The 11769-nt window shown below is 38.6% G+C and overlaps 1 protein-coding gene across 1 annotated transcript; it reads right to left on the minus strand.

The window, feature by feature from the left end:
* Positions 1-214: 214 nt before the first annotated feature.
* Positions 215-10823, minus strand: LOC128612554 (protein dispatched homolog 2-like). Its single transcript, XM_053632852.1, has 3 exons — positions 10072-10823; positions 454-738; positions 215-248 (listed from the first exon to the last, which is right to left on the minus strand). The coding sequence occupies exons 1-3, from the start codon at positions 10149-10151 to the stop codon at positions 215-217; spliced, it is 399 nt and encodes a 132-aa protein (XP_053488827.1). The 5' UTR covers positions 10152-10823.
* Between the last annotated feature and the right edge of the window lie 946 nt (positions 10824-11769).

Genomic DNA, 11769 nt, shown 5'->3' on the forward strand with positions numbered 1-11769 from the left:
ATAAGAACTGTCATCGGGTATTCCACTATGACTTGGGAGTAGCTGTCAAAAACAATTACCGTTAACAAATGACTGTCTTAGAAGTCAGGGTTTTTTTTTTAAACCAAGGCTTTTAAAAAAAAACCTGACCTGGTTCTATGATTTCTTTTTGCTTTTAAACAGTTATTGTTAATGGAACGATATATTACGAGCAACATTAACACACTATGTAAACCTACTTCTTTGGGATCCGGTGAAGTCTCTCAGTCCTACAAAAGAGACAACCTTAACTTTTATTATTTACACTTCAGAATGCTTGCATTTATATCAATCAGAAGAACATTCGGAAAAGGTTTGAACCTGACTGTCACCACATGATGCTGAACAGGCGTGTAGTTACTGCCATCACATGATCCTTGCAGCCAATGACACTGCATTGTGTTATGACATATAGGTTGGTGGAAGGGACTGCACCTGTGAACTGTCTTGACAGCATTGCTTGCGCAGTCTGAATGAGAAGACACGTTTGTTTGATTCAGACAGACATTGTCTGTGACTGGCTGCTGGTGGTCGCAGCACGGGCATCTCTTGAGTTGAGGTGACTGGTAGGCATGGCTTTGCAACACTTGGTCGTACAGTTGAGAGGAGGAAGGTGGTGTGGACAGATGGTTTATGTGGTCCCCCTCGATGGGAATTTCATTCGTTGGAGACTCTGCATCCTCACTGTCTGGGGGACACAATGACACCTTCGGGATCTCACTGCAAGTGAACAGGAAACAGAGCAACAGCCTTTAATATAAATTGTTTCATGTGACTTAGTTTTCCAGTACACCGGAACCTTAGATATTCTGATGAACCATAGTTCAAATGCTTTGCAGAGCTTTATGCTATCACTTCACCATCACACATAGCAGAGCTCATTAACTAATAATTAAGCCCTTAAAATGCTGAAAGTAGTTAGGTACATGGACTGATTAAAACTGTGTAGGGCAAGGCACTGCAAAATTCATTCATCATTCACCTTCAGTAATTGCATTATACTGGTCATGTGGTGGTTCTCCGAGCATGAGTTGGGAATGCAATGAAATGGGAATACTGTATCAAGACCAGATGCTCAGATGTATTAATTTGCTGGTTGTAGTATCTTTCTAACCTAACATGAAATTTCTCTTGAATTAAATGAAAATAATCTATCTACCTTGGTATTCGCATTTTAAATAAGTACACAGGACATACATAGGACATAGGCTTATACAACTTTGTGACCGAATATAGCTATGCATTACACGCACTTGTGCTATAGTATTTTGAACATAAGAAGATGAAGTATTTTGAAATATAGTAACTTGAGATTTATAGGCACTACATAATTCCACATGGCGAGATAGATGTTTACATTTTGTATTCTAATGGGAAATGTTATGGGCTCGGGTGGTGTTTAAAAATGAAATTTTAGTCTTCAGAGACTGATACAAGACTGAGTAAAATTTCACCTGAGTTAATGAGAAGACCAAGAGAACTGATGTGTGGTCTCAAAACTGGTCTCAAGAACCACAACACTAAACTGTTGCGTAGCCAATCTGCATAACCGCATGTTTTCAAACAATATGAGGAATCCGGACAGCCTAGAGGAAACCCACGTGTACCTGGGGAAAACATGCGAAACTGCGTATACAGTAACCCAAACTCAGGATCAAACCGGGGACCCTGGATCTATGAGCCACTAATACTATACGCTGTGCCACCATGCCACCCATAAACTCATCACTTTACTTAAAATACTGTATATGTTAACAGTTTTTTCTTTCAGTTGGCAAAAGTTGCTATAATGGTTTAAGTATCATTTGTTTTAAAGCATAAGTGAGGCAGATCCGTGGATGATAGTTTTATGGGGAAAACCATCTAATGTTAACTAGTCATTTTGCCTGCTTGCTAACTTTGCTGAGAGTGGCTCTGAATAATTAGCATTCAATATAGAAAAACATTCTATTATTTCTCATTTTTAAACTAAATTGTATTTCTTTATTTTTTATTTATTTAACTGTTTTTTTAAGCTTTGAACTGTATCTATATTTCTGGTGAAATGTTCAGTTAAACCAGGAATAGATAACTGCTAGCTGTTCTCATTCTTCCCAGAGAACATTCTACAATTTTAGCTTATTTACTAGTATGTGGTAGCACAGTGTAGACTGCTGATTCATTGCTTCGGTTTGATTTTTGGAGACAAAAATGCATGCAGTTGTAGTGACAACATGCCTGAAAAGGCACCAAACTCAGAAAATGAAGTGCCAGGGCAGACAGCTTTAAAAAACAAAAACAAATTTATGTTATTCAGCACCAACTATTCAGTCTATATAGGATTTCTCAGTGTTGTTTTTTTTGTGATTGTTGCAGCAAAAAATGCTTGATTTTACTGCGGCTTTTTTTCCAAATTTACGATGCAACTTGCAGAGTTTTTTGTGTGGAAAACTACGTGAATTGGCAAAATTGCAATTGCACAAAATTGTCTTTGACAGTGATGTTTGTTGGCAAATGAGACCTTATAGTTGTATTCTTTTTCAATGCACGTGAATCGAAGAAGGCTTCGACTGAATGCACGTTGTGATGACATCTGCAGTAATTTTGAAAAATTGCAAGCTCCTCCGAATATTACGGTGTTTGCTGGATTTTTCATTCATTTCTGCGAATACGAAATCGCAAAAATTCTGAAGGGACTGGCTATTATTAGTTACTAGTTTTCTCTTTAACAGTATTCTTCACATTCTTCAGGGTTAGTGTTGTTATTGTCATGATATAGAATGATAAATGATGAGTTTCACATATTTATTATCCAATCTATGATTGTGTTTTGTGTTCTGATTGACCAGTTTTGTACTTATCAATATAATAGTGGCATGCAGCTGTTTATGGCAAACTCAGTGGTCTTTGTATAGACTAGTGTAACTGCTCCCTTTCTTTTAAAAACATTCAAACACATTTTCGTTCAGCTTATTTGAAAAATAATGTCAATAGTTCTATAAGTAAAGATTTTTAATAGTGTCTATGTATGTAAATCCTCAAGCTGTATGAAACATAAAACTAAAATTGTATTTTTGTATTTAGTATTTTTTACAATTGTATTTTAAAATTGTACTGTATTTTTGTGGCTATTGGTTACCCAACATGTTTTAAATAAAGACAGCTTATTACAGTTTACAGTATGGCTTTTCAGGACTGAAGATTAAAACCATTGCATTGGACCACTACTGTAAAGATTCATTCTAAGCACTTCTGGGTAAGATCAAGCAAACAATATTATGTATACAATCAAGTTACTGGCAGGTTAAAATAGATAAGCAATGATCTTAAAGATTATACAGTATCAGAGTATTGCTTCAAGGTTCAATTACACTAAAAGACAACAAAACAATACTTAATCTACTCTCTTGCTGAATTGCTTCTCTTGCTATAACTCTTAATGGCAATTTTTTTTTTTTGGGGGGGCGCAGAAATGTTCTTAATTAGTTCTCTGGTTTAAAATTGTATTGTTTGCAGATGTATTTTCATGTAGATTCTAAAACTCAGATCATAATGAATAAATCCAAACTAACATTTGATTTAAAGCCACAAATTATTTAAATCTAGCCTGATGTTTTTCAAAAAATGTTTCGGGGCCTTCGGAATTGGCGCAAAAAGTAAGATGATGTCTTGTGAATGGGATATTAACTGAAACTCCTGTATTTCCTTCTTTCCATGAGATTAATTCTTGTAAAAAATGTCTAGAGTTTCTAGGTATCCGTATGTTGCCCATCACACTGTGTCACATGACATTTAACAGAATGGAGACGATAAAGAAAGAGCCAAGTTGTGGATCCAGTCATTATCAGTACGAGAAGTAGCAAGTCACCATTTTTGCTGAACATTTAATGTAATAACTGGTACTTACTGCAAGGTTCTGTATTTCTTTTCAACAAATAAGCTCTCAGTTTCATAATAGCAGCACCATTACCATAACAGAATATATAATTCCCATATTTTCAAGCCTACTAACCAAGAAACAAATTACTCGAATGCAATAATAATTTCATTTTCTGACAGCTATTTCAGCAATGAGCCTTGCCTCAGTGCACTTTGCTGAACTAGTAACACTTCAATATGACTCTATCTGCTGTATTCCCAGTGTCTGCTTGTTTGTCTTAATCAGACTCTCCAAATTCTCCTCAGATCCATCTGGCTGCACATCTTTTCTTTTCCCTCTCAGTGGAGCACCTTATTGTGCTGTCTTTCCTGTTGCCAATACCAACTGTGTGGTGTGGTGTGTGTGTGTGTGTGTGTGTGTGTGTGTGTGTGTGTGTTACTTAGGGGTGCTTTGGTCATAGAAGAGTGCTCTGGAATAAGGTGATCTGACAGCTCTGCAACAATTTTGTTATTAGGCACTTCACACAGCTAAGAGTGAGCAACGACTACAGTGATTTGTCAGAATCGAAAGACAGTTCTAGCTCTGCCAGCACCTGCCAAGAGAAAAAAAAAATTATCAAACCGAGAGTCTTAACAAATTGAACAAAGCAGAGTAAGAAATTGACTTTGGTGTGTAATACTATGTTATTACTATACCACAGCGCTCTTGAATTCTCAAATCTGATTGGGCAGAAGGTGCTGATTAATTTTCCATAACAGCATGGACCTGACAATAGTGCTGGCTGTAATTCAGATCACGGGTTTATATTAGTGTGCTAATTTTATAGGTTATTGTTTCTATAGTAACAAGTAATTCACAGTGTCTTGTATGGGAGAGAATCTACACGATCTAAGGCTAATAATAAATGGATCAAATAAAAGTGAACCTTTCTGTAAGGAGACATTTATTTAAAATTCTTCAGGACAGAGAATCTTATGCTTTCTGGTTTCTCGGTAACCTGACAAGCTGTGTTTATTTTTTTCTCTATTAACTTCAAGAGAAGAAAGAGAGGCTGGTAAAGGAACGACTATTCACAACTGCTATAACATAACTGATGACAGAAACGTTCCAGAACATTAAATGTAATTAAAAAAAGGTTAAGAAGCACAGTGTTTTTTTTCATTAATGAATCAAAAATGTTCATTGCTGGCAAATCACTCTGGCTTAGAGGAGTAAAACACTTAGGGACATGCTGTTCTAGGAAAATAATCCATCATAGGGTTGTGTCATGCAGCCCAACCCAAAGCCGTGGATTATTTGCCTATTGTCTCGTTTTATTCCTTACAAACGTGAAAGCAATTATCTTATAAAATCTCAGCGAATCCCCATTACATATGGCACCAAAACATGATTATAATTTTATACTGCACAAAATCACTGAGCTTGTGAGCCTCTCCAGTAATGCATATAAAAATTTTTTTTAAAGCATTGGCATGGCTGTGCACATATTTGATCTGGAATTCCAGCCTGGATTTATTTATCTCTGTTATGAGACACTATTGGCCTGTGATGAACTCTATGTCTTAAAATACAAGCAGAACCCATGGATGAAATTTCAGTGGACTATGCTGTGTTACCTGGCAAACACTAACTGCTCATACAGTGAGCTTACTGAATCACACTTGCTTTAGGTCACCAGTTCTACTGTACCCAGCAAAACCGAACTATTCTAAACTTTCCTCAACCCAAAATAGATATTCTAATACTCCTATTTAGAGCAGGAGTTCTCAAACCAATCAGCCATAACATTAAAACCACTGACAAGTGAATAACATTGATTATCACATTAGAGTGGAACCTGTAAAGGGGTGGGATATATTAGGCAGCAAGTCAACAGTCAGTTCTCAAAGTTGATGTGTTGGAAGCAGGACAAATGGGCAAGTGTAAGGATCTGAGCAAGTTTGACAAGGGCCAAATTGTGATGAATCAGAGCATCTCTAAAACAGCAGGTCTTGTGGGGTATTCCTGCTATGTAGTGGTTAGTATCTACCAAAAGTGGTCCAAGGAAAGACAACCAGTGGACCGGTGACAGGCTCATGGGTGACCTAGGCTCGTTGATGCGCGTGTGGAGCGAAGGCTAGTTCGTCTGAGCCGATCCCACAAAAAAGCTGTAGCACAAATTGCTGAAAATGTTAATGCTGGATATGATAGACAGGTGTCAGAACACACAGCGCATCGCAGCTTGTTGTGTAACTACAGACCGGTCAGAGTGCCCATGCAGACCCCTGCCCGCCACCAAAAGCACCTACAATAGGCACGTGACCATCAGAACTGGACCATGGAGCAATGGAAGAAATCACGTTTTCGTTTAAATGGTGTGGACAGCCGGGTGCGTGTGGGGAAGAGATGGCACCAGGATGCACTATGGGAAGAAGGCAAGCCAGCAGGCAGTGACATGCTCTGGGCAATGTTCTGCTGGGAAACCTTGGGTTCATGTGGATGTTACTTTGACACGTAACACCTACCTAAATATTGTTGCAGACCAAGTACACCCCTTCATGGCAACAGTATTCCCTAATGGTAGTGGCCTCTTTCAGCAGGATAATGCGTCATGCCACACTACTAAAATTGTTCAAGAATGCTTTGAGGAACATGACAAAGAGTTCAAGGTGTTGACTTGGCCTCCAAATTTCCCAGATCTCAATCTGATCGAGCATCTGTGGGATGTGCTGGACAAACAAGTCTGATCCATGGAGGCCCCACCTCGCAACTCACAGGAAACAAAGGATCTGCTAACGTCTTGGTGCCAGAAACCCCAGCACACGTTCAGAGGTCTTGTGGAGTCCATGACTCGACGGATCAGACCTGTTTTGGCGGCACAAGGGGGACCTACACAATATTAGGCAGGTGGTTTTAATGTTATACACAGACCCCCTCAGTACACAAATTTTATATATATAAACCAATATCTATTTAACATATTTCAATATTAGGTTCATTGTTTAAATGTGCACAATAATATTTTGACAACTTATAGGAGCCATAAAGATTTTTATTCCTGAACTTCCACTTACATTTAAGTATACTGTATATGCCAAGATAATTTACATTCCTACTTGTTTTTTAAGTTATCGAGAGTTGGATTTAACTCAGCCAATTCCAGTGACCACTCAACAGGCTAATTACTAGAAGAACCCGATAAAAAATATAATCATTTTGATAACTGTGGGCTGTGATTTCCATCACTGTAACAAAATAAAAATATCACAACCTGGCTATGATTCACAGACTACACTTTGAGGACCATTAGACCATTTGAGAACTGAAAGCCATTAGAATATTTAGTCATGATCAAGCAGGTCATGGGTTCAACCTTCACAAATAAGTAGTAGTAATAGTTCTGGTGTATTAATGCTACAAATGCACCTGTATCACATTTTTCTCCATGTCTACTGCTAATCAGGTATTAATCATTGCCACTACTAGCCTGCAAAGAAACATCGTACAGTGCTGCCCCACCACACGTGCGCTTAACTCAGCAGGAGCATGATTTCTGCTTTTGGCGGAGATGACAATAGCGAGGAGGCTTGATGTTGCATGGCAGTTGAAGCAGTGGCTCTGTGGAATATACACTACTGCAGTGCTGCTACAGACAAACAGTAAGAGAAGCTCGAATACCCCACAGTCTAGAAATCTGGTCTTGAAAATCCATGAATAATCAAATAAGCTGAAAGTGTCAGCTACTACTACAATATGATTCTTTACTCTTAAAAGCTATATTTCACACACACCAATCAAGAAAAAAACATGCTCAAAGCAGCACTGATACTTCAGGAATACATAATTCATCCTGATTCGGCTCATTTCACTGAAATGATCCTTCAAAAGCTCAAGCCATTTTCTTATGTGCACAGGATGTGAGCAGCCATTTTAAGTAACAAAGTAAGACCAAATAATAATGTAGCACAAAGCCCTTAAATGAACAAGTCAAAGGTTTAGACAGAAGCGCCCAGGTGGGTGCCTCACGCTTGCACATGGAGACGAGGCTTCTCCTATGAGAGTCATGCTCAAACATGAATCATTGCTGTGACTGCTGGAGCCTGTCCACCAGAACTCTGAAGAGTCATCTTCTCGCCATCTGCTGAGCACCTCTCCTCTTCCTAATCACTTCATATGTCATTTACCACTATCAGAGGAAAGGGAACAGTAATGCTGCAGTCTACTTAGCTGAAGCTAAATTGTTCGCTCCGTAAAAAGAAAAAAAACAACCTAGTATTTTAATGCAGAAAGTGAAACACAAATTTTAATGGTGCATGTTATGCAAACTGCATGTTATTCAGCGAGGAGAGAAGAATGGAAAGGGAACTGGAAAAGAAAACAAGCTGAATATATAATATGATGCGACTATGAAGTGGAACACTTTATTTCACACACCTGAGGTTTCACTCCGCGGTAGAATATTGGATATGCAAAGCTGAACACCTCCTTGTAATTCACTATCATATTCATATTTAACTGCTATTGTATTGTCTAGATCATAGTAATGATTGCAGGTACAGTATGCATATTATTAGAAGAAGCCTTTATTTGTCACATTACAGCACAGTGAAATGCTTTTCTTCGGATATCCCAGCTTGTTAGGAAGTTGGGATCAGTCAGCCATGATACAGCGCCCCTGGAGCAGAGAGAGTTAAGGGCCTTAAGTGGCAGCTTGGCAGGGGTGGGGCTTGACTCTCTGACCTTCTGATCAGTAAGAGACTTAACCGCTGAACCACCACTGAGCCATAAACATTACAGCATATTATGTCAGACCCAAAAAAATCTCTCTTATGTTGCAAGAACGTTCATGAAAAATCCATCCATACATTTTCCATACTGGTTATACTACACAGGGTCGCGGGGGAGCCTTCATCCTATCCCAGGGAACTTGGGTCACGAGGCGGCACGAGGGACACCCTGGATGCGGTGCCAACCCACCGCAGGGCACAATCACACACTCATTCACACACTACATACAATTTGGAAATGTTACAACACATGTCTTTGGACTGGGGAAGGAAACTGGAGTACCTGGCGAAAACCACCGAAGAACGAGGAGAACATGCAAACTCCGCACAGGACGGAGGCAGTATTCGAACCCCCAACCTCGGAGGTGCAGGGTGCGTCATGTAAATCTTATTTCATAAATAATTATATTTCTGTGAGTGTAATGAACAATTTTAAAAGGTACGTACATCTTGGTATATCTTTGTTGTCGTTATAAAACTCATACCTCAACATCAAATGTGCAAATGTGATGATGAGTTAACAGTTCTTAACAGGCTTTTGGTGTAATTCTTCATCCATTTTGGCACAGGTACTTATAATACTTTTCATTTACAGGCTTTTGCTCTTAAACAATGTCATGAACCAAAGATTCATTTTAGTGGGAGTCAAGTTGAACTCATGAAAATGAAATTTCAGTCTCCCTGTATGCTGATATGACTATAAAATCGTAAATATTCTGTATTTTGGGCAATGGGGTCTCAACGGTTAAGTCTCAGGGTAAATGATCAGAAAGTCAGGGGTTCAAGCCTCAGCACTGCCAAGCTGCCACTGTTGGGCCCTTGAGCAAGGCCCTTAACCCTCTCTGCTCCAAGGACGCTGTATCATGGCTGACCCTGCGCTCTGACCCCAACCTCCTAACAAGCTGGGATATGCGAAGAAAAGCATTTCACTGTCTTGTAATGTATATGTGACAAATAAAGGCTCGTTATCACTATTTTATAGATGTCACATGAATAATATATTCTTCATCAGCATGCACAGGAAAATCCCCTGTCCTGAAATAAAGATCCACAGTGTTTATCTAAGTCCAGCTGGATATAAATAAACATTTTAACAGTTCTCAAATCTAGACTTTTTGATAAACAAACTCATTGGCGCTTATATTCTTATCTTATATTCTCAGATCTGCTCTTCAAACTAGTCGCCTAGATGTGATTATTTGTTACTGTCAGTATTGAGAATTGTTTTCACTGGTAAACGAGCATTAGATTTATACCAGTCAGTTTAACGAGCTTATTCATTTCCCTGTGCATGCGGCAGCTGCGTGTTTAGTAGTAAACATTGTATTATTTACCTCGCAGCGTCAAGTTATTGCACAGTAAACAATGAAATCTCAACGCGTTTGGAACTGAGTTCAATTACACAAGAAGCAGGAAACGGTAGCCTACCTTGGAGCAGGTCCTTCTGCCGTCGTCTGATTTATTTCACTTATCACATAGCGCTCATCACAGACCGAGACGGCATCCATATTAACAGTCCACTTTTAAACCTAATGGCTATCAACCTTTGTCGTTTCTTTGCTGATATCCTTCCTAAATATAAGATTTATTCAACACTGCGCGACCTAGACGTTTCTAAATGATGTCTCAGTGGTGAGGATAAACTGTGTGTTTGCAGGCTGCTCCGTGGCTGGATTCCAAATGACTTCCTATAGAGTATAGAGTGTACTAAGTATGGTGCGCGCGCCATTATTCCTCAACTTATGTAGTGCACTCATATAGGGACCGAATACTGATTGGAGATGGAGCCTGAGCTCGCGCCGGTCTCCTATTGGTGGAGCTGAGCGGTCGCTGTTCTTCACAGGATGGTGCTAACTGAATTGTAACAGTAGCGTAGAATTCTCCCTACACTGCATCAACCGGATATTTCACCACGTTAGGAATATTGTTATATAGATATAAAATTTAATTATTAAACAAATCACAGTGTCTCGCAACTTTCTAAACTGAGTTCCTAAGTTCTTAATTTATATATGGATGTTTCTGGTAAAATATAACGGAGTGTTTTTCCCTGTAAACGTAAGTGAAATAGCTTTTATGCAGATAAGCTCATTATTACATACAGTGTCTTGCATAATTAATCTCTGCCCTTAATTAATCAACATAATTGGACAGATCATGCAGTGATTTTATTTAATACATTTCCTCGTCCACCCCTGAAATTAATTCCTAGCTGTATATTGCTCTGTCAGCTTTGCACATCTGGATTCTGTTATTTCTGCCAATTCTTCAAGCTCTATTAGATTGGAAGGGAACTGGTGACGAACATGAATTTTTCAGCAATTTTCTGAAAATGTATTGAGTTCTAACCTTTGACTGGGTCATTCTAACACATTCGGTTTCTTGGTTTTGAACCACTCCAGTGTAGCTGGGACAGTATGCTTAAAGGGGTCATATGTTGATTTTAAAAGTTCCTTATTTTGTTTATTTGGTGTAATAGAATAGGTTTACATGCTTTAATGTTAAAAAAAGAGCATATTATTTTTCACATACTGTACATTGTTGCAGTATCTCTATTCCCAATCTGTCTGAAACGTTCTGATTGGGTTCCGGTTTCTCCAAAGCTTCTGAAAAGCCCAGAGTGCTCTGATTGGCCAACCGACCCATTGTGTTGTGAGTGGCCAAAAACCTTGTGTGTGTCAGAAATTTAACACCTCTTACCGTAATCGCGAGCTTCAGCTTCCAAGGCCTCTAAAGTAATTATAAACACAGTTAATAATGTCGTCGGTTTTACCGTATCAGTTCGAGCCCAAGTCATTTTCTGAAAATGAGGATGATCAAGCAGATCAATCAGAACCAAATTTGCGAGAACGACTTGAGCAGAACGTTTCACAGTGGTAATTTTTTATTTTGTAACTCTCTTACCTTTCAGATACAATGTTATAACAGTTTAACTTGTCTTCTTCATTGGAACAACATAAGATTCAGTTTAATTTTTTTTTTATTAAAAATTTAAAAATAATGTGGCATTATGCTGATATTTCAAATTGTGACGTAGACGTTTGCGGAAATAATATCTGGACTTTGATCGAGGCATTTTAGGCAGGTCTGGAGTAGTGTTCTCTGTTAGATAGAATGAATCCCTTT

Source organism: Ictalurus furcatus, chromosome 9 (assembly GCF_023375685.1).
Source record: "Ictalurus furcatus strain D&B chromosome 9, Billie_1.0, whole genome shotgun sequence".
Classification (NCBI taxonomy): domain Eukaryota; kingdom Metazoa; phylum Chordata; class Actinopteri; order Siluriformes; family Ictaluridae; genus Ictalurus; species Ictalurus furcatus.